This window comes from Zootoca vivipara, chromosome 4 (genome assembly GCF_963506605.1).
Source record: "Zootoca vivipara chromosome 4, rZooViv1.1, whole genome shotgun sequence".
Lineage (NCBI taxonomy): Eukaryota > Metazoa > Chordata > Lepidosauria > Squamata > Lacertidae > Zootoca > Zootoca vivipara.
In genome coordinates, this window is record NC_083279.1 from 10,588,288 (window position 1) to 10,612,150 (window position 23,863).

The window sequence follows — 23,863 nt, forward strand, 5'->3', positions numbered from 1 at the left end:
ATCACTTGATTATTTTGCTTGATCAGCATTTGTAAATTAACAGAAGGCCATATTCTGGTAAAGGATTTAAGCTAAATTACACTCTTAAAAGCAATGCTGGCTTCACAAAAGCAGTAATTAGGGATCCTGCATTCTTGCACTTACCATCACTGTAGCAGCCGCAGCAGCTGCCTGAGCAGCCACCGCAGCCTGGCTGGCTTGGTGCTGAGCAGCTTTGATTTTGGCCTGCAAGTGAGCAGGAGGGTGAAAATATTTGCATTTCTCCCTCATGCAGCGCCCCTTTATGTAATCCATACAAACAGTTACGGTGTTGTCATTTGTATCAATCATTGTGCTGTCTGCAGGATGTGCAAAGCGGCAGTCAGTTTCGCCCCGTGCACAGTTTCCTCGCTGGAACTCCCTGCAAACCTGGTGCGCAAAACAATACTCATTATGCATACTAGATCAAGAGGGGTGGGGGTGGGGTAGTTGCATATACTGAACAAGAGAAGACATTCAAAAAGGTAACTTCCGAAGGCTCAAGACCAAATGACCTCCAGTGCTTTTCAAACCAAACGTCCACCTTAACCTGCAACCGTTCTGCAACTTATGTATCTTCAGGCACAAAGGTCTGGATCATAAGATAACTTAAGGCAAGGAAGTTCACTGAGGGAATGCTTCCTGTCCCCTTCTTCCCCCTTCAGCCACCTGTTTCCCCTGAAAAGCTGTCCTTCTCTAGAAGCTTGTATAAATAATGTGGCCTGGCGGCTCCTGGAGAAGAGAGGAATGGGCTAAAACTGGATTGAATGCTAGGGTAAGTTATCAGAAGGAAGTTCATAGAAGGAAAATGTCTCATTCCTTGTTTTCACACACACCCCAGCCCCTGCCACAGTAGGCCCCCATGCCCCATCTCACATTATTCAGGAGGAGCACCTGACCTGTCAGAGTAGAAGCCCAGGGGGCTCCAAGAGGGCCAGGTAACTTTCCTTCACTGAACTTTTAAGTTAACTTATCTCAGGATCCAAGCCATGCCCTCTCGCTTCAGATTAGCCCTTTCCCCATTTCCCATCTCTGTTACGTTGCCCTTTCCTCCTCCATTGCAATATAGTTTTCCTGCCATTGGCTCACCCCAACTTAGCGGAACTCACAACCCACAAGATGAAGACCAGCAGCCTAGTTTTTCCTTGTACTTGCCTGCGATCACCTTTGAGGCATTAGGAGAAACAGATATTTTAACCCAGGCATCCCCAAACTCGGCCCTCCAGATGTTTTGGGACTACAACTCCCATCATCCCTAGCTAACAGGACCAATGGTCAGGGATGATGGGAATTGTAGTCCCAAAACATCTGGAGGGCCGAGTTTGGGGGTGCCTGTTTTAACCCTTAATGCTTCCTCACAAATCTATAAAGTCGCCTAAGTGTGGTTCAATTGGTACATGCACCTTCAAAGACACAAGCAAATCTTGCTCTTCTGCCCCTTGTTTATAGTGTCAGCAGAGTTGGTTAGTGGTAGTGGTCACACAGCAGCCATATTGTCTGCCATCAGGAAGAGAGCAAAATGATGGAACCCTCCCTTCCTACTTAGCGTAGAGTACTCCTGCTATTCTTCTGGCCCATTTTGTGCTAGTTTTCACATGTTACAAGGATGGGATAGTAGCTCAGCTTTCCCAAAATACATTGTTTTCTTTCCATTCAAACTGGTAGGTAACTTAGGGAAAGCAAACAATTGTGCATGGTGCTGTGGTCTAAACCACTGAGCCTAGGGCTTGCCAATCAGAAAGTTGGCAGTTAGAATCCCCGTGATGGGGTAGCTCCTGTTGCTCAGTCCCAGCTCCTGCCAACCTAGCAGTTCAAAAGCACGTCAAAGTGCAAGTAGATAAATAGGTACCGCTCCGGCGGGAAGGTAAACGGCGTTTCCGTGCACTGCTCTGATTTGCCAGAAGCGGCTTAGTCATGCTGGCCACACGACTTGGAAGCTGTCTGCAGACAAACGCCGGCTCCCGCAGCCTATAGAGCGAGATGAGTGCTGTAACCCCAGAGTCATCCGCGACTGGACCTAACGGTCAGGGGTACCCTTATCTTTACCTTTACTTGGTAACAGACCTATAAATAGCTGGTGCTCAGAGTCTCTCCCTGGGTTTATTTTCTGGATTTTTTAGGTCCTTTCCATGTAAAACTGCTAACAGCCTCAAACCCAAGCCATATAAAAACACAGCAGCAGTAATATAATGATGTAATTACTTCTGTACTCCTGTTACTCTGAGCTGATCTCTGCTCTAGTAGTTACCTTAGCGGTACCTAAGGTTAGGGAACTGCTTCACTGCACTAACTCCCCCCCCCCATTTTTCCAGAATCCTAACATACCAAGTACGCATCAGCATAATGGTGTTCGCCATACCTCTAGCTTATCAGTCCTGAGGAGTTTCTGTGTCGTGGTTGAACCAGGGACTGAGACAGGGGGGCTTCCAGGAACAATGACAGGCTGTGTGGGGACAATTTCAGTAGGAACTAATCCAACCCCAGGAGTGACGGGTGTTAAATATGGTGCAAAGCTAAGTGCTGTGTTGGATCCTATTGTTGGCCCTACAGGAAATGAGTGCTGAGAAAGCGGGGGGGGGGGGGGAGAGAGAGAGAGAGAGAGAGAGAGAGAGAGAGAGAGAGAGAGAGAGAGAGAGAGAGAGAGAGGAAAAACAAACATGTAAAACCTATAGGCAAACATGGTTCTGTATTCAAAACAATAAGGGTCAAAATTGGCTGCAATTTCCAGCCAGATGCATCACTTTTTAGGAGAACCACAACTACACTGGCCAGCCTCCAGAACGCTGCTCCAGACTTTGCAGGGAACTTTGAAAAAAAGAATTTCTCGTTAAGATATAAACCGAGTCAACGTTCATATGTCCAGAGCCTACAGTGATGGATAACTCACATTCCAGACAAACACTGCAGCAATAAACAGGTTCATATCAGGGAAGCAGCTTGCCTGCAGAGAATTATGACAAAAGTCAATATGGTTCTACCCTGCATGGACTGTTTACAGCCTCCTCAGCACCTGAATCTGGAGTTAGGCAATTTGCAAGGGGTGTGCGAGTGCAGGTGGGTGGATTTTAATTATTTCATTAAAAAGAAATAATAAAATACAAGCAAGCAAGTCCTAGGGGCCAGCTTAGCCTAGCGGTTACTTCGGAACAATCTTTTGCAGATTCTCCAATTGCTTAACGGCAGTTCGATACCCCGTGGGTGCTGTCTGGCTTTAAAACAAAACAAAACACCCCAAGCAAGTCCTAAAAGTCAGTGTTCACTACAGAGTCAAACGCTTGCCAGGGTGAAAAGTCTATGCTGTTGAATTTGGTCAAAACATGGGAGAACAAGGAAGTTTCCAGACATTTGAGCAGTTTCTTGAAGCGGGGGAATGATTTAACCATGTGAGATTGAAATATGTAGTTGTAGTTTGAAATTATGGACTTGAGGCTGCTTCAAAGAAAACACAGGATAGTATGTGTAATGTATGAGATCTCACAATGCGAGTAGATGGGTGTTTCCAAACACATATCATTTCATTGTTTTTAAGTGACTCACCAGTCTGAAAAGCATCTGTGATTGTGTCTAGAATATATTATGTGCTGCTGAGGTAGCTTCCGCTACAGGCTTCAGCCTCAAAGGAAAAACATGGCTTAGCCTCCATAAATTAGACCAAAAGGGATAACCAAAACAGACATTAAGAAGCAGAAAAAAATTGAAGTTCACATTTGATAACTGACTCAATATGAGGAGTTCTTAAGTCATTTTTGTGTGGGAGGATATATGAGTACTGCACATAAACACGTAAGATAAAGATGAAAAAAGGCAGCACAATCAACCGGTCAATGGCTGGGTGATTTTACATCAGTAAAATTAACTAAACTATAAACCTGCAAATCCAATTGAAGGCATACATTTGGCATGATCCTTCTGGAAAACAGTGAGGGGTACGCAATACTGTTTCAGGAAAAGGAAACCTGTGGTTGTCCAAATAATGTTAAACTCAAAACCCAAAAAGTCTCAGCCAGCATGACTTGCTCCCAAGCGTGACTGCAGAGCACAACCCTTCTGAAGTCCAAAAAACAAATCTGAACCACAGTTTGTTATACATTCTGGTATGGCCTACTTCTACTCGGACTAAAGAAGGGTAAGTAGAAACTGTCAGTTACAGATTAGGAAATTCATAGGTATTATCTGATCCTATAAAGGAATAACATGCACCTGAAATTTTGATGACAAAAATGCTAAAGGACAAGAATGTTAAACACAAAGCTACAAGTTCGTAATATGATTTCCACATTATAGGTTAAACTTTCAGAACAAAGCCATTCTAGAATAACACCCCCCCCCCAAATAGCCCAGCCTTTAATGAAGAATGCATACAAAATATGTTACCGGTATATAAAAATAATTTTATAACCTATCCAAAGATAGCTCTACAGCTCAGACTTTCACTTATTGGCCTAATATAGATATAGATACATATGAATTTAATTTACAAAACTGATCTAGGCATTTTATTTCAGAACTTCATAAGGTGGAAATTTTAAAGTGCTTGAAATGCATTTGTCAGTTTATCTGGAAATGGCTTTTTAAAGGTAATACAGACAACTCTTTTGTTAAAGGTACTTACCATTGGCTGAAGAGGCGTTCCTGGAAACATAAATTGCATCTGCTGTGCAAGCATTGCTGCGGCAGTTTTCTGTTGGATCAGGTTGTTCCTGCCATTAATTTCTAGCTGAGTTTTCAAATGTGTTGGTGGATGGAGATATTTGCAGTTCTCCCTTGTGCAACGGCTCTGAAAAATGTGAAAATATTACTCAGTTCTGGAAATTTAACTATAGTCTGGTGTTATCACAAAAGCATCTGCAGTGGTTGGCCTTTCTCCAAGGCATATTACATCCCTATCCTAATCATATCGAGCATTCCATTGAAATCAATGGGAAGTATTTGTATGTAGCACATTTGGTATTATGGTTTGATCATTAACGGCCTTGCAAAACAATACTTCGGCAGTTAGGTGGAGCCTTGGTGCTGCCCTCTATGGAGGGAATGAAGGGAGAAGTTGAAGGTTTAGGAGCAGCATATCCTACGCAAAGAGGCACATAGGCATGCCCTGCTCTACTTCCAAAAACACCCCATGACATATGCCATGAGACTGGAGGTAGTGCTCACAGAACTGCATTTTTCAGTCACAATCCAAGAGCTTCAATGGGGGAGATTCTAGAGTCTAGCTTAGAGATGTGAAATTTCGAAGCTCGGAAGAAAAACCGTTTTTTTCTGGGGTTGTTTTTTTTTTAATGGAAATTTTCTGAAAAATTGAAAAAAATGCTACATTAGCACTTCTTTTTTCTTTTCCAGATTGAAAGTCATCTGTTACTTTAGAAACAAAATATAACTATGGACAATTCTAATGGGTATAAAATTATCACAACTAGCATATTAAAAATATAGTGTATCCAAAAAGGAACTGAATTTTAACTTGTCATTCATCACTGTTTGCTATGCAACATGCTTATTCCACCTCCCATGTTTTGCCCATGAGACCTTATGTATTTCCTCACACTGATGATGTGGGTCTGTTAACCATGCTTATGCTTATATGCTTAAATTAGTTTATTTCACTTTTTAAAGACTGTTTTACAGCATTTAATGTTTAAAATATTTTCATTTCTTTTTTTCTTTCATAACACTTCTCTGATTGCCACGACTACACATATACTTTCAGGCCCTTTTTGTTGCTCTATATTTTCTTCAGTGCTTTGAGGCCTAGTGAAGAGGAACAGAACCAATGCATACCACACGCATGCAAAAACAAAACTGAAACCTTTTTCTTTTTCTGGCGACAACAGCACTTCCTAAAGGAAGAAATGTATCTTGTTCTTGCATTGGAAAGTTCAGTTTGTAACCTAGGACTTGCTTGTCCTCACATAAATTAGAATAATCTGATACCATACCAAAAATTTTAAAAATGATTTATAAAATATCTGAACCCCTTATCTTAAAAGATTTTATTCATCATGTTAAAATAAAACATTCCATAATCTATTTTTTTCAGTTTTCCCAATTTTTCGGAAACAAAAAACAACAAAAAAGGCTCCAGGGAAAAAACGTGGGGGGAAGGGACGGTTCCCCCCCCCCCGAACTTTTCCGGTTTTTCCCTGGGCCTTCACATCTCTAGTCTAGCTCCAGGCTCAATCCCACCCCAGGACACATCTCAGGGTGGGCTAATTACATTTTAAATTGCCAAGAGAGAGAAAAAGGCCAATATAGAAAATGGGGACCACTTTTTATATTAGGCAGTAACTTGGCCATACAGAAGTGAGAAGGATGGGTTGTTAAGGCCTCTTAAAGACCCTTGAGTGCCCTGCAATTGAGAAGGGTCAAGAGTCATACTCTCAGGACCAACCTTTGCTTGACACCATTCTCCTCTTTCCAGCAGATGTGATAGAACTACCATTATTACAGTCTTCCATTCACCCACCTGTTTGGATATTCAATAAAGCTCCCGCCTACTTCATGAGATAAACCATAAATGTCCATACTATCTTAATTGACAGATATTCACAGTTCAAAAAGTAACAACGCACACATGACATAATAGGTTGGATCCAAAGGTACAAAGCAGAACTCTCTCCACTCTTTCAGAAGCCAGTGTGATGTTGTGGTTAGCGAAACGGAGGTTCAAATTCCCACTTAACCCAGAAGCTCCTTAGGTGATCTCGGGCAAATCACACTCTCTCTGTCTATATTATTTTATAGGGTTGTTGTGAGGACGAAATGGAGACTGCCCTGAGCTCATTGGAAGAAAGGTAGGGTAGCAATGTAGTAAATAAAATGAGTAGTAAAAATCTGCAGAGACTGCTGCTAAATTACAGCCCCCTCTGAAAACTTTAGAGCTCCTTCAGTTTACAAAAAGGCCACCTGGGATGTAACTCATTATGCCACATTTGAAATGTTTGATCTCAAAAGGAGAATATTTTTGACAGCCCTTTGTTTTGATTTGTTCAGCAATAAGAAACAGGCTTCATTTTAATGGCTGTGTTCAGTGAATCCTATCTCAGCTTAATAAGCTTAATATAAATGAGATATAAATGAGCTTTTTGTCTGTGCATGCAGACCCTTCACAGCTTGGGGAATCAAACCAGGAAGTCTTTAATGAACCATGTTTTCTGTTTTGTGCAAACAGGGAAGCTATGGTTACCAGCTTTCGGCCAAGACAGGATGTTAAACCAAATTCAAACAGTGAATTAACATCCTGGCTGGTTTTGAAGTCAGGTTTCCCAGTTTGGGCAAAATGAGAAACAATGGTTAATTAGAGACTTAGTGGTTTGAATGCCTGCACTTGAAAGAGAGGAGTGAAGGGACTGTGTGCACAACTAAAAAGGACAAGATACTGTTGTCCGAACTGAGCCATTCTATTTGATAAGAGAGTAAGGGATTCAATTTTTTGTATGTAACTTCCATTTGTTTTGTTACATTAGTCTCCTATTTCAATTTAACAGAGTTATTTTACATTTGATCAAGTTAAATAATAAAAAATAGCATCCCTTCTTACATCCAGAAAGAAAACCTGTTTGTTTTTTTGTAAATAGGGAGATTTTATACTACTGAGTAACGGGGTGACATTTCCCCTAGAGATCACATACATACAAAGTGTCTTGAGTATCCTTTCCCTGTCCCCTCCCCCCGGTCTCTAGAACCGCCCAGTGCAGTTCTAACCTTACAAAATACTTGCTATTTTTACTTAAATCCACATATAATTGTTTATTACATCCTACAAGCCTTAGCATAACACATTATTGACACTAAATAAATGTTTAGAACTGGAGCCCAATTTACTTTGTAAACTGCGAAGAAATCCTATCTTTCAATAGGTACGGTTGTTGAATGTAATCTATTCCGGAAGCCCATTCAGCTTCCGAAATGTTTGACAAGCAAGGCGCGGCTTACAATTGGTTGCAAGAGCTTCTTGCACTCAAGCGGAAGCTGCGTCGGACGTTCGGGTTCTGAAAAACGTTCAAACACCGGAACATTTACTTCCGGGTTTTCGGCATTCGGGAGCTGAAACGTACAGTAACGGAGGCATTCAGGAACCGAGGTTTGACTGTTTTGTGTAACTTAGCGTTTATCTGTATTGTAATGTCTGCTCCATGGTTATTATTTTTTAGAATAAATATTAAAGATTTTCTTGGTTTACAAAAGCACATACATTGTCTTTTTCCAGGTTGTGTTTTCTACAGATCAGTTACATTTGTTGTGAGACCTTAGTGTTGAATAAAGTTGGAAAGAAAGGAGGGGGGAAGAGACACATACACTAAGTAGAAGAATATAAGCTTTCCCACCCCACCCCACCCCACCCCACCCCACCCCACCCCACCCCACCCCACCCCTGTATAATGTTTGTGATGGAGGAAGTATTCTATCTGGTCAGGTGAAAGTCCGTTTATAACAGTCACTGGGGAACGCTAACTGACAGCTGGGGAGGGGCTGGAGACGGAACTCTCAGTATGCAAAATAGAAGGTACGCAAATTCTGGTTGGTGGGTGGCAGGTTTAGAATTCTTAGTTGGACAGTGTGATTGGCTGGAGCTGGACGTGGGGTGGAGTCAGAAGAAATGCATATATGGCTAGGTGTTAGGAAAAATCAATGTAGGTTAGTGCTTGATCCTTGTGGTGGACAGCAAAAGACAACGAAAAACAGATCCTATGCTTAAATACATGACTCAGGGTTCAAACGGGGGCTTTTTACCAAAGTCCTCAGTTACACTGTTAGTAAGGCTTAACTGGAGTGGAGTCAAATACCAAGGCAACTGGACAGAAGAGTTTTAATACGGTAACAGATTACATCCTCGAAGTTGTATTGGTTAGTATTTCAAGTTTCAGCAACAAGTTAGAAAAGTGTATAAGCATTTAAGGAGACAGAACTATATTAAAATAACCGCATAAGCCTGTGAACTACATAATCTTGTAAGAAATAAACATTAGTATCATAGCTAAGTATAGTAACTATACCAGATTGAAGCATGCCTACAGGTGAAACTCGGAAAATTAGAATATCGTCAAAAAGTGCATTTCAGTAATGCAACTTAAAAGGTGAAACCAATATATGAGATAGATGCATGACATGCAAAGCAAGATATGTCAAGCCTTTATTTGTTGTAATTGTAATTATTTGTCGTTAGGCAGGTCACTTATAAATGGAATGTAATTAATGAAATGTAGCAGTGATGTTTATTTTTGTATTATTGTAACTATTTGTTTTATTACTGTGGAATTTCCAAAAGAAAGCATTTGTAAAAATTGAAAGAAAAATAAATAATAATAAGTTGCATTACTGAAATAAATGCACTTTTTGACGATATTCTAATTTTCCAAGTTTCACCTGTATATCCTACTGGGCTATTAAGGGCACAAGTGGAATTAAATGGTGGCAGAAGTATGGATTTAAGAAAACCATTGGAATAGAAGTTGGGTTTTGTTAATAAAATAAGGAAATATCCCCCCTTTCCTCCACACAACACTATAATAAAGCCATCTGCTTACTATAGCAAACATAAATCATAATTAATAAATTATCTGTTTCTGTTACATATGTTAATCCCATCCTTTTGCACTAATTAGGTAAATGGAAACTCAATTACTAAAGGGTAGGTATAGCAGAGGAAATTAAAAGGATCTAACTTCTATTATTCTGACCATCTAACTTATCCATAAAATCTGCCTGCTTGAGACCATGGCCTCTCCTTTGCTGGAGAACAGGTCGAATTCTTCGGGTCTAGGAACTACCGTATTTCTCCGTCTGTAAGACACCACATATTTGGGGGGCCTCAAAATTTAGAAAATAGGGGGATTGAGTTTGTGGGGAGGATTATTTGAGGGGAATGCCAAAAACTGCTCACCTGCCAGAATGCAGCACACAACCCCTCACCATAGCTGCCAAGTTATCCCTTTTTTAAAGGGATTTTCCCTTATGCTGAATAGGCTTCTTCGCGAGAAAAGGGAAAACTTGGCAGCTATGCCCCTCACACCACTTACAATCTCGGGCTTGGGTTTTAAGCGGTGAATGGCAGCTTGATTGTTGGGGGGTGCCCCCCTCAGCACTACTCATGTCTAAGACGAGCCTAAAATTTGAACCCCATTTTTGGGTCAAAAAAGCTCATCTTATACACAGAAAAATACGGTAACTAGATGACACTGCTAATTGGAGAAATAGAAATAGGAGATTATTAAGCAACTGGCCTGCAGAACAAGATGTGTTAAAGTATCAAGAAGGTCACCCAGGGCAGGATCCAGCCAAAGTTAAGTATTATTTTAAGCACTGTTGATTTCAACAGGAATTAAATATGCTAAACTCTGGCTGGAACGTCAATACCAATGGCTTACATATTACAATCTCTCTGAGGCAAGGTCTACATTTTTACTACAGTACATATGCCCCAAGTGCCTGGCACAATGTGAGTCTGATATCACCAACCGTCTCTAAGCTTTACTGTATTATGAACAATATACAGAGGCTTTATTTTATTAGTAGGCTTCATCCTTCATTGTCCAACCAGAAAAGTGGTTTTCCTAGAAAAGGGCAAAAAGCAACAATCTTGCAAGGCATTCAAGTAGATGGATGAAAATTCCACAACTATACAAAGGCACATTCTCTTATCTCTGTGTGAGGCTGGCTGGCTGGGTTTCATTGCTTAATGACACTGCCAGAACTGCAACTGTGCCATTAACAATGCATGTGTTGGGGGGGGGGGCAAGATTTCCCAACGAGAGGACAGTATGATAAAAAAAAACACTTCCAGTTCCTTGGGAAGGTGACAAAAAATTATGGGGAGCAAATTAAAAAAAAACCCAAAGAATTTCATTTGCCAAGTCATTCATTAATCTTGATAAAGCAGAGCTTGAGGGGATTAAAGAAAACAAAAGACAGTCCAGGTTCCATTCACATTTATAGCTGAAATGAAGAACTCACATCCCAAGGCAGCGTTTGCATGCATCCTGTATTATTCTTGCAAAAAACACATTAAAGCAGGGTCTGTCGGTGTAAACATTGCTTATTGGGGATGACCCTAGAGGCTGTGGGGAGGGGGAATTTGTCTTCTTCTGCCAGGATGCAACTTTTCCTCCTTTGAGGCTGCAAGTACTCACCCTGCCATAGGGTAAGCAAGCACAATACTTTCCACCTCTCTCGCCTTTACAAGATCTAACCTGCAGTCTAGCATAACAATGGAGGTTGGTCTGTTTGGTGGATCGGGTGCTGCTGCTCCTCCCAGCCTCAGTCAGCCCTTCCTTGCCTGCCTTCCAACCTCTCTAGGTGATGGGGCTGCCTGCCAGCTTCCTCCTTCTCAGTCTCATTGTTGCTGTTATAGAAATCATTACTGAGGAGGGTGGGGCACGGTGGGGGACTGGAATGAGCTGGCTCTGACTCTCATCAAGTAATTTTCTTGGTTACTTGAGTTCTACAACTTTTGTGCATCCTCCCATTAGGAGAGCCTGCACAACTATAGCCTCATCATCAGATGAGCCGCCCAGAGTGGATGGGGAAACCCAGCCAGAAGAGCGGGGTATAAATAAATTAACAACAACAACAACAACAAGGTGCTATGCAGATCAAACACACCAAGAGTGGTAAGGGAAGCAGGGAAGGTAGTCAAAATATGATTAGCAAAATTAATCTGTCTCTGGCAATATCTGCAAAGCTGCCTAGCAGAAAAGTCTGAGTACAATTAAGGACATAGGTGGCAATTATTCTGAACAGACAACCCAAAGCAAATACGAGCTTAGTTCAGAAATCTGATTTCACTTGAACGAATTCTGGCAGTCAAGATGGATATTTTTACATTCAAGATGACCACAGCATTGTAATACACATCAAATGCATATTTCTAATTATCTCCATGCCACAGTCCCAACCACTTATAACAAAGATGGCTGAGTTACTTGTTTCAAGCTTCTCTTTCTGACATGTACCTCATACCATGATTAAAATCACCATGGCACTTCAGATCTGATTTGATCTGAAAGATATTAAGGTTAAAAATATAACAGAGCTTAAACTGTGCTCTATCATTAGTCCTTTTCAAGTTTAAGATTTTTCCGTAATGCTTTTCAAATGACATGTATTCTAAAAATAACTGATTTACTTCAGTGAAGTCTTTTTCTTTCTCTGTCTTATATCAGTGTGTGACAGTAAAATTATGATGGATAAATAGCATTTTGTCTGAAAAATTCACACAGCCAGATCACTAGGCAACATCTGAGCTGGGGGGCAGAAACAACCCTACTTTGGTAAGGATTTCAAGTTTACTTTATTAAAAGAAATTAATAATTGTACGTGGATGTTCCTTGAGGAAAGGGGATGAACAGCTCTCATCAACATGTCACTGCAAATTATTGCTACAGATTATTCCTATTAACAGAGATGCCAGAAATTAATTTTATACATACATACAGAGATCTACAAATTAGAACTGGACTTGCAAATCTGGTAGCCAGCTATGAAGTCAAATACTGTCAGAATTTTAGTGATCCTCACTTCTAAGCCAGAATGTTAAGGACCACATCTTAAATAGCAGCTAGTTTATTTAGGACTTTATTAAGTAATTGCTGCTTTCAAAATTTAGGTTGCAATCCTACCTCCCTATGTTGACAACAAGAAGGTAGTAACAATGCAGCAGTCATCTCACCACTGGCAGAGGTGAGAACTGATATGAAGCTCTCTTCTGCCAACAGTAGTCAGCATCCCACTGGAAATCTCAAGATATGTGGTATAACAACATATGGAATATACAGTATAGTTCTCAGAACATCTAACTTAACACCATTAAGTTATTCAAGGGGGGACTGAACTTGATTTGTCTGATAAAGAATAGTATCCCTTTTAAAGTGTCTTGAAGAAGGGGGCAGGTTTAGACAGCCTCCAGCAATTATTGACAGGAGAATTTGAAAATTCCATTGATCCCGAAACCAGGTTCGGATGGATTAGATGTGAAAAATTATAGGCCAATATCGTTACTGAATAATGATTACAAGCTTTTTGCAGACATTATGGCGAAGAGACTGAAAGAGATTTTAAAGGAGATAATACATAAAGATCAAGCAGGATTTCTTCCAGGTCGACAATTAAAAGACAATGTCAGACATATGATAAATGTAATAGAATATTTGGAGACCAGGATTGATAAACCTGCGGTGTTAATGTTTATAGATGCAGAAAAAGCTTTTGACAACATCTCTTGGCAGTTTATGAATAAAAATCTGGAAGCGATGGGAGTAGGAGGATCTTTCCTGAATGGAACAGAAGCAATATATTCGGAGCAAAAAGCGAAATTGATAATAAATAATGCGCTGACGGAGTATTTTGAGATTACAAAAGGCACTAGATAAGGGTGTCCATTATCACCATTATTGTTCATCATGGTCCTGGAAGTATTATTGAACTGATTAAGAGAAGTTTCAGCGATTAAATGTGTTAAAGTAGGTGCAAAAGTTTAAATTGAAGGCCTTTGCGGATGATCTAGTTTTAACTTTGGAAAACCCCAGTGACAGTGTTGCAGAAGCTTTAGAGGAAATTGAGAGATTTGGACAGTTGGCAGGCTTTAAATTAAATAGACAGAAAACAAAAATGGTGGTTAAAAACATGAAGATGGAAGATAAGAGGAATTGCAACAGAAACATGGAATCGTAGTGGCAAAAAAGTACAATATCTGGGAATATGGATGACAGCAAAAATATTAATTTATTTAATGACAATTATTTAATGACAATTATGAACCAGTGTGGAAGGAGATAAAGAAAGACTTAGAAACATGGAATAGAATGAAGTTGTCGTTCCTTGGAAGAATAGCAGCAGTTCCTAAGATGTTATTCCTATTTCAAACGATACCAATAATTAAAGGGACAGGAGAATTCAGAGAATGGCAGAAAATTTTGTCGAGATTTGTCTGGCAGGGGGAAAAGCCAAGAATAAAATATAAAATTTTGGTTGATAGAAAAGAAGAGGTGGATTCTCCATGCCAGACTTGAGGATATATTATGAAGCATCCTGCCTCTGTTGGCTAAGAGAAGGGATAACACTGGGAAATTCTGATTTACTAGATTTAGAAGGTTACGACAACAGATTTGGTTGGCATGCATATCTTTGGTATGATAAAAAAAAAGAGTCCATAAAGGATTTACAAATCATGTGATAAGAAGGTCTTTATATGAGGTGTAGGAAATAAATAAATTGCTGTTAGAGACAAAAACCCCATGGTGGATTTCACCAGTGGAGGTGCTGACGGTTAAAAAAATAAATATGGAAGGGAGGAGGGCCACCTACGAGGAGATTTTGACGAAATCAGATAGAGGTTGGAGGTTGAAACCATATGAGGAGATAAAAGAGGTGCTGACTGGATGGCTGCAGTACCACCAAGTTAATGATGTCTTAACAAACGATAAATAAATAGGTTTTGGAGATAAAAGGTCCAAATTTCAAATAGAATTGTTGGAAGGCAGAGTGAAATTGTTATCCAAAATGTATAATTTGTTGTTAGAATGGCATACGAAGGATGAATTGACAAAAGAGGTGATGATAAAATGGGCAAGAGACTTTGGGCACAATACTGAATATGATGCGTGGTTGAAACCGTGGAATCAAACACTGAAATTCACAGCATGTACCACTTTGAAAGAAAATGTAATGAAGATGATGTATAGATGGTATTTAACACCAGTAAAATTAGCTAAGATGTATAGAATGAGTAATAAGATATGCTGGAAATGTAAAGATAAAGAAGGTGAATTTTATTATATGTGCTGGACATGCAAAAAAGTAAAAAGATTTTGGGAAATGATATATAATGAATTGAAAAATATTTTTAGATACACCTTTCCCACTGAGGCGTTTCTATTGGGACTAATAGGAGAGGAGATGGCAAAGGGAGATCAAAAATTATTTATGTATGCTACAACCGCGGCTAGGACTTTATTAGCCCCAAAATGGAAAACACAAGAGTTACCAACGATTGAGGAGTGGCAGACGAAAATGATTGACTACGCAGAGTTAGCAAAATTGACCTGCGGGATCCGAAATCAGGGAGAGACAAGGTTCCAAAAGGAATGGAGTAAATTTGTGGACTATATGGAAAAGAACTGTAGAAGTTTAAAGACACTTGCAGGTTTGAAATAAATCCTACGAACTGACTTTAAGTAGGCGGACTAAATGGAACTGCGAGATAAGAGTGGGAAAGAAAACCGAAGGTTGGGAGGGAGGGAAGTCAAAGCTCGGCAGAGCTAAATTAGAATAGTTGATAAGAGGGTAAATCGAGAAAATTTTGTTTGTTGTTATTTGTTGTTGTGTTTGTTGTTTATGTTTTGTTGTTTTTAATTGATGTTTATTTGGAAAATTTAATAAAAATCAGTTTGGGGGGGGAAGACAGGAGAATTTGAAAATTCAGCAATGTTGCTTGGGCTCTTAGGCGTATCTGTACAGCAGACTTAACATCTTATGTAATTGTGTTGTACTCCATTGCACCTAAGTTGTTCTTGATTTTTGTGTTTTGTTACTGTTAAAGAGATTCATAATAATAATAATCTAAAATAATATTAAAGTTTTTAGCCCACTTGGAAAGTAAGCTATGGAGCAAAATGTGCATATACCTTCTGATTTCTGCAAAATGAGAGTGGTGTGACTACCTCGTATATTTTTCCTGGTACTGATGAACGCTCCCTGTTGTTAATAGACAGCACCAGCATTCATGTTTGTAGGTGTGATCTCCATTATCAGGACCAGCAGGACATAGCAGACTTACCACGGGAAGCATAAAGAAGGGGACGGTTGCCCCTCTCTAATTTTGTATTATGCCCACCACCAACAACACAACACAGCAGCCATTTTGTGACTGGCACCCCATCACTTGCTCAAAATTTGAAATTTCCACACTAGTTCTCGAAAGCTGGCAACTTCTACTATACAGGTTTACTCAAAATACACACTTTCAATGGGGTTTACTGTAAAGGAGGATGCATGGGATGGTTTTTAAATATTTAACCTGCAATGATATGCACTGTCAGCCAAAAACAAAATTTTACTCCTGGGGGTCTTCCCTTTGTAATCATGAATAGATCAGTAGTTCAAAATTAGAAATTCCTGGCTCATAATATTTCTAGCATTCCCAGATAAATCAACAAGTCTCATATCTAATTGTTTATATACGAGGACATCACACATTTTCCCCAGCATTTTTATTCCCCATTTCTACTCTGTTTCCCACTAGTTCAAGGTGGGGGGGGCACTAAATCTTGATCCTTTAAAGATATGATCCTTAACACACTTACTAGAGGGGGAAATCCCCAATAAACACAGTGGTGCTTACTTCCAAGTAAGCATGAACAGGATTGTGCTGTAAATCAATTACTGTCTAATAATTAGGAAACTGCGCTCTATGGATTATATAATTTCTCTTAATGAACATTCAGCTTTTTAAAATGTACAATCCCAAACTTAAAAAGGAGAAGCAAACAAACATATTGTATTCTGTGGTTCTCTTTAAACAACCAAATATATTACAAGTTGTACACACTTAATTGCTCATTTCAATGTAAGATGACAGGCTCTTCTGTTAGTGGAAGGCTACAATTTGAAACAAATCTATAATTACTCAGACAAGCTATTACAAGCCTGTGAATATGTCTTTATATCTTGATGTTTCTACTTCAAGAGATGCTACAGCTGCAAAAAACAAAACAAAACAAAACCCCGAAAACCTGAAATACAAAACCCAGTCCTACTAAATATGTTGGTAAATATCATTGGTTGACCTATTCTTCCACTTATAGGGCTGAGTGGGTTTTGGGGGGGGGCGGGGGCAGAGGCTGATTTAAAAGGAGGTCTGAATACAATACAAGCATGCAGAATTCAAACATCTTAAAGCAAAGTCATTTACAACTGACTCCATGACCCTCATTCAAACATAATGAGGAGATCTCTCTATCTATATATAGAAGTAGTGCATTATTATGGAACTAGAGAAAGAACAGGGACTAGAAAATCATCAAAAGTATTGTGATCCAGCCTCTAGGTCCAAGAAGCCAATCTCTATTCATTCAGAGTAATCCATGAACAGAATCCAGTTTTATACCCTCCAGCTACCTCAGCAGTCAGCTCAGATCTAAAAAAATAAAATAAAATACATTATTCTCTGCAAAGAATGTGAACTCTTCTTCTGGGATTGACATGTGTCTAACAATCAACAAGCATAAGTCCGTGCTTTGACATTAAAAATCAAAACAAATCACAGTGCAATCCTATAGAGGCATACTCAAAAGTAATGTCATTAAGTTCAGTGAGGCTTACTCTCAGAGCATGTACCGTGTTTTCCCAAAATAAGACACGTGTCTTATATTTATTTTTCCTCAAAAAGACACACTATGGCTTATTTTCAGGGTGTGTGTGTGTGTGTCTTATTCCAGTGGGAAGGGCTCCATGCGGTGCGGCATGGCAGCGAGCTGTAGAAATCCTGCTACGGCTTATTTTATGGGTATGTCCTATTTTCGGGGAAACACGGTAAGTATAGAGAACTGTGTGAGTTTGTGGAGGCAGTTAGAGGATGGATTAACAGATTGAGATTGAATCTCGACAAGACAGAAGTACTGGGGACAGCAAGTGGGCAGGTGTGGAGGACTCCCTGGAACTATGCCCCTAGGACCAGGTGTGCAGCCTGGAGTCATTTTGGACTCACAGCTGTCCATGGAGGCGCAGGCCAATTATTTGTCCAGGGCGGTTGTCTAGCAGCTTCATCCGGTACACCAGCTGAGACCCTACTTGTCTGCGTCCTGTCTCACCAGAGCGGTATATGCTTTGGTTATCTCCTGCTTAGACTATTGCAATGCGCTCTCTATATATAACACTGATCCTGAAAGACCTACATTGGCTCCCAGTATGTTTCCGAGCACAATTCAAAGTATTGGTGCTGACCTTTATAGCCCTAAATGGCATTGGCCCTGTATACCTGAAGGAGTTTCTCTACCGCCCCCCATCGTTCAACCTGGCTGGAAACAGAGGTCCAGTTTTCAGAGCCTTCTGGTGGTTTCTTCATTGTAGGAAGTGAAATTACAGGGAACCAGGCAGAGGGTCTTCTTGGTAGTAGGGCCTGCTCTATGGAATGCCCTCCCCATAGTCATCAGGATGTTTTTAATGCCTGTTTCATTATGTTCTATTAGATTTCGTTGGAAACTGCCCAGAGCATAGCTGCCAAGTTCTCCCTTTTTTTAAGGGAAATTCCATTATGCTGAATAGGCTTCCTCGCGAGAAAAGGGAAAACTTGGCAGCTATGGCCCAGAGTGGCTTGGGCAACTCAGTCTGATGGGTGTGGTACAAGTAATAAATGTTGTTGTTGTTGTTGTTGTTGCTGCTGCTGCTGCTCTGATGTACAACCAACTTTAGAAAATATCTGACTAGTAAAAATGAATTCCTTCCAGTACTGTAGTACCTTAGAGACCAACTAAGTTTATCATTGGTATGAGATTTCGTGTGCATGCACACTTCTTCAGATACGACCTACCTACCTGTCCTGTAATTAAAAATGAAGTTTGATTTAAATAATTAAAAGCAGGATTTTTCTCATTTATATAGTTTGAAAGTCTTAAAAAGAGGGGGTTATTAGATTTTAAGAATCTAAGGGAAGCTGCACTTGCTTAAATCCTTTTTATGTGATTATTAAATTCAAAAAATTCTAACTTTATATATACATTAATGGGGCCTGAACTGGCGATGACTGGCCAGGAAAGAGATACTGGGGTTGCGGTCACTGTGTGTCAGCTCCATATTAGGAAGTATTAGGAAAGGAGTTGGGGGGGGGTGCTAATATGGTAATGCCATTATACAAATGTATGATGTAATTGCACTTGGAGTGCTGGTTCAAATCTTACCCCTGCCATGAATCTACTATGTGTCCTTAGGCATGACATTCTCTTTCAGCAACAGTCCACTCATCTGAAATATGGGGATAATAATGCCTGCACACCTTGCAGAGTCAGAAGGATTACAACCACAGAAAGCACGTGAAGCACTCTGAAGAAGTGAAAATGCTTTACATCAATTAAGTATTGTTATACTACGGCCTGATTTAAACGGTACCTTTTAAAATTACAACCAAGGTTTTTGCCATCTCCCTTAGTAAAAATGAATATTGGGGCGGGGGGGGGGGGTTGTTTGATGCAACTGTTCATCATTTACTTAAAGGTATCTGGACAGCCTGCATTAAATTAGCAATCTGTTTCAGCAGCAAAGAGATAATATCAGATCCAGTATCAACTTTAAACATTAATAGGCCATGCACCTCAGATATGCTATTAGAGGGCTGGCAACGTGGTGGTGTTCCTTATTGGAACTGAGATATGTATCTGCTAAGTTTAGTATTAGTACCTTGCTCTCGGGCAGAGAATCATTCCACCATAGGACTAGATATTGGTGCCACTTGCGCTTCTAGGTAACAATTATTAAAGAACATGATGCATTGAAGTCCCAAACTATTAAGTCTCAAACATTCTGGGCCCATTTTACGCGTATGGAATGGAAAAATTAGCATGCATGTTTTCTTCAAATATTTATCTCATTATAATCCATGTGATTACTCCAGTATTGATCTGGATTAAATGGATGAAGAGTGGAGGGCCACAATTTTAGATCTGGGATGTTACTGTTGAACTCCTGTCACCCCTAGGTAAGATATAAACATTATGTATGTATTATTCATATTCTGGCACAGAAAACAGATGTCTTGAAAAAAGACAAGGTGCTTATTTCAGGGATCGGATGCATTCAGATCCTCACAGTTCCCATGTCCCAGGAGCATCAGCCTATAAAATAGGTTGATGACATCTAGTTCTCTTTTTTGCATCTCAGACAAGTGAGGTGCTCAGACTGTTGAATCACTGTCTGGGATGGACAATGGGATGGATGAAAGCTACTAAACAGAAACTCAATCCTGACAAGATGGAAGTTCTACTATTTTAAGGCATTCATGTCCCACTTTTCACCATATGTCCCTTTATTGTTGTTGTTGTTGTTTTATTTGCTCTGCTGCAGCCCCTCTGGGGTTATTTTTCTTGTAAATATGAACTAGAAGTAGAGCAGATCCTGAGCAGCAGGCAAGAAGTTTTCATCCCCTAATCATTTTACAGTTCCCCACCTTGTTCATTCATTCAGCTTGGAGGGTGGTGCCTAATCTTTTATTGAGACTGAGAACAGAGACTGAGAAATTGTGACTTGCCCCAAATCACTAAGTGAGTTAATGACAGAGTGGTTTGGGGCAGCTGCGCTTGCTGTTCCCATATCTGTCCAATCAGACAAAAAGCAACGGATAGGTGGGTCAAATTTTTGACAAAAAAAGAAGGGTGCTGGCGGGGGCTGAACTTTCCACACCATCATTAAGATGTGAGAAGTGACAGGTGTCGTCCTCCCCCCTTCCTTCCTTCCTTCCTTCCTTCCTTCCTAGACCTTCACTGCTCACACTACCTGTGAATAAGGGCAGATCCATGAAGAAACAAATGTCTTTGCTTCCATTATGCTGAGTTTGTCCCTGTGCTGTGACTTACGAACAAGCCTCCCAGCCTCCAGGGTCACCATGCAAACTTGCTTACATAAAAATTTAAGCAAAGATAACTCTGCATGTATCAAAAGCATGGCAATGGTGACCCTCATGCATGTTCAGTCATTTGGACTGCTCTTTCTGCTGCTAAATATTTAATTGCACATAGTGCCAAGTCTTCCTTGGTATTATACAAATTCACAAAAGTGGGAAACAGTTGACAACGGACACACAAGACAGTGAAGGAGGAGAGGTCAGGGATTGACAGTGAATAATGGGGATGAGCAAGTTAACACAGGAGTGGGTTACGGTAGCAAGGCAAGTCGCATTGGACAGAAAATGCAGCTAATATAGACTAAGAGAGCACAGGGTGTGCATGTAACAATAAAACATGCATGCTTCCACTGTCCTAAATGAGCTAGAACATCTCTTAAGAAGCTATTAAAACACAATATGATAATCCACGGATTAGGGACATTAATAGTGCACAAAGACAATTGTTTGTGTGAAGGACTTGCATGATATAAAGCCAACAGATTTTCCTGAAGGGGCCTTTCTTTTTTCTGCAATTACTTCTCCCCCCGCCCCACCTTTAACATATATATCTCTCCAGACCAGACACACACCAGAAATATCCTAAAGGAAGGTTATCGTGTGAATGTGTTTACTGCCAAGATGTAGATTTGTAGACTAACTTCCAGAGTTTTGCTGGACCTTCATCTTGGTGGTGATGCAAATACTTCCGCTTCTTAAAGAGTATGCATACATCCAAATGTCTTAGATTTAAGATGTGCAAAGTTGAAAAAAAATTATAGAAGGGAGCTCTAAGCCAAAGAGAGAATGGGCATGACAGACAAGTACTTACCATTCCGAGAAATGGAGCATAAAAGTCTACACACTAGCCAAGTACCACAACTAAGCCAAAAATAGTCTTAATCATTTAACCACATCAACGTTTTAAAACTAAACAGGTCTTTTGATTCTCAGAACTAAGCACTTGACTCTAATAAGCCTGTACTGTATAAACAACCAAATCAATTACAATAAAAAATGCAATTATTGTTACTCTCATGCTTTATAAAAACAAAAAGTTTCAAGAACCAGGACAGACTTTCTCAGGCTGATCCCACAGCTTGACTGTGAGGAGGAGGGCTGAAAAGCCATGGGGCTCCCAGAAACCCTCCTGCCCTTGGCCTATGAAGGTAGTGGCTAAAGAAAGAAGACGCTCACCTTGTAGCATCAACTGACTATCAAACAGCTTTGGTGAAGCTCTACAGCTTCTGGGATGCTGAGTATGCTAAATGGAAATGTTGGGGTTTATAAGAGTGAACTTAGGGATGCAGGCAAGAGATATTGGGCTCTGACTCTCATACACCTGGCCAGTTGACTTGGGTAGGACAGAATAAGCAAGGGAAGCAGTGCTCAGTACATCATCTAAAGATGTCATTTACAGGAATCTGTGGCTAAAGGGGCTTGGGATGCTTTCAGACATATGACAATATTAAACACTTTTGAATCTCGATTTTTTTAAAAATCGCACCATCAGTTTTAATTGAGTAAAGTTGAGTGCGCATCCAGCCCATCTAGTTTGTACATTCACATTAGAAGTTTTCAAAACATAGCCATTTAAGACTCAAATGAGAAAGTGGCCTTATAGACAAGTTGTTCACAATGTGTAAGAATTACCTCCACATTCTGGAGGCTGACAGGAGGGAGGTAAGGCCAGAGCAATGAAAGCTGCAGGAACAGTGGGCAGCCTCCTCTTTTGGTAGTACTTTGGGAACACAGGAACTTATAATTATGTAAATCAATTTATTACTCATAGCACACCAGGTGACACCACAGACTTTGAGATTCACAGCTACAAGGAAAATATGCAGTCTCCCCCCCTTCCCCCCAAATAAGATAAAACACAGGCTGAATTCAGCCAACACCTCAAATAAAAGGAATGATGATCTAGTTTGGATGTAATGGAAAACCCATGTTTGGCTTTCATTAATAGTTTCAGGCTCATGCGTTCCCCTTCACCTGCTTCAATTCTCCTATTCCCTCCTTGACTTCCTAGTCCAGGCATAGGCAAACTCGCCCCCCCCCATGTTTTGGGACTACAACTCCCATCATCCCTAGCTAACAGGACCAGTGGTCAGGGATGGTGGGAATTGTAATCCCAAAACATCTGGAGGGCCGAGTTTGCCTATGCCTGTCCTAGTCTGTGGAACACCATAATCTGCTGTTCTATCCAGACCAGACTTTTGAAACACAGAGAGCAGTGAATTTAATTAAGCAGGGTATAGAGAGGTTGGGAAACAAAAAGAGGCAAGCAGTTCCAATTCATGGTTTGCCTGCTGTATGTTTGGATGCTCACATTGTAGTCTGTTGTTGATACAAACCATAATTTGTATTTAATTTACACTGCAACTATTAACAGCAGCAGTATTTTTAAAATTACTTAATAAACCATTATTTCTTGCCATAAACAAGACACATAATGTTTAGTTCTTACCTTTAGAGAATCGAAGCAGGCAATAACTCTTCCGTTTTCAACCTGGCAGCTTTTGGGTGGATGTGCAAATTTACATTCCTCATCCGAGCGTGAACAAGTTCCTCTCTGAAACTGCCTGCACACTTCTAATGTCAGCCATTTTGTATCTCTGACAGGAGCAACATTCAAAGCCATGATGTACAATTGATTTAGATTTTGAGAGTTGCTGTTAATGAAATCACCTCGAGTTATGAATTCCAACAACTCAGCGAAACCCTTTCAATGTAGATAGCTCCTAGCAGCAATGATGTAATAAATGCTTCAGAGAGTCCAATGAGCACGAATCTGAATGAGACAACTATTTATCAGCAAGCATGTCAATCATCAATCAATATGTGCCACTTGTAGACTTTTGGCTGGAAAATATTCATGCTCGGTAGCATTTCTGGCTGTAGAAAATGTGAGTCCCTCGATGGTTCTGTTGACACTGTTTTGTTAAAGTTTTATTTTCATGCAATGGCATTCCTCAACAACATTTTAGCCCACTGTGTCCTCTTTGTTGGCATTGATTACACGGAAAGAGCTACACATTCAGCAGTTTTCATGCTCTGTAAATGCAGGAGTCAGTTTTGCATCAAGTGGCTGGCAAACTGCTGCAGATGACACATAAGGTAAGAGCTGGCAGACAAATCGTTTTGAAAAAAAGCAGATGAATTGTTTCTTGTACGAGTGACTTCAGAAAGGCACTTACAATGCATGGACCTGTGAAAATAAAGCAGAAATCTTATTAAAACAACTTTCAAATTACCTGTGTT

At 40.1% G+C, this 23,863-nt stretch overlaps 1 protein-coding gene across 11 annotated transcripts in view; it reads right to left on the bottom strand.

Moving 5' to 3' along the window:
• The window catches only part of MBNL2 (muscleblind like splicing regulator 2), a 77,576-nt gene that overhangs the window by 31,646 nt on the left and 22,067 nt on the right, over positions 1-23,863 (bottom strand). For all 11 annotated transcript variants that reach the window (XM_035114348.2, XM_035114356.2, XM_035114355.2 and 8 more), the window contains exons 2-5: positions 23,070-23,810; positions 4,631-4,795; positions 2,378-2,578; positions 145-408 (exon numbers count right to left, since the gene is read on the bottom strand). In XM_035114348.2, the coding sequence (XP_034970239.1) occupies positions 145-408; positions 2,378-2,578; positions 4,631-4,795; positions 23,070-23,243 (804 nt within the window). In that variant the 5' untranslated portion in view covers positions 23,244-23,810. The remainder of the gene's footprint in view (positions 1-144; positions 409-2,377; positions 2,579-4,630; positions 4,796-23,069; positions 23,811-23,863) is intronic.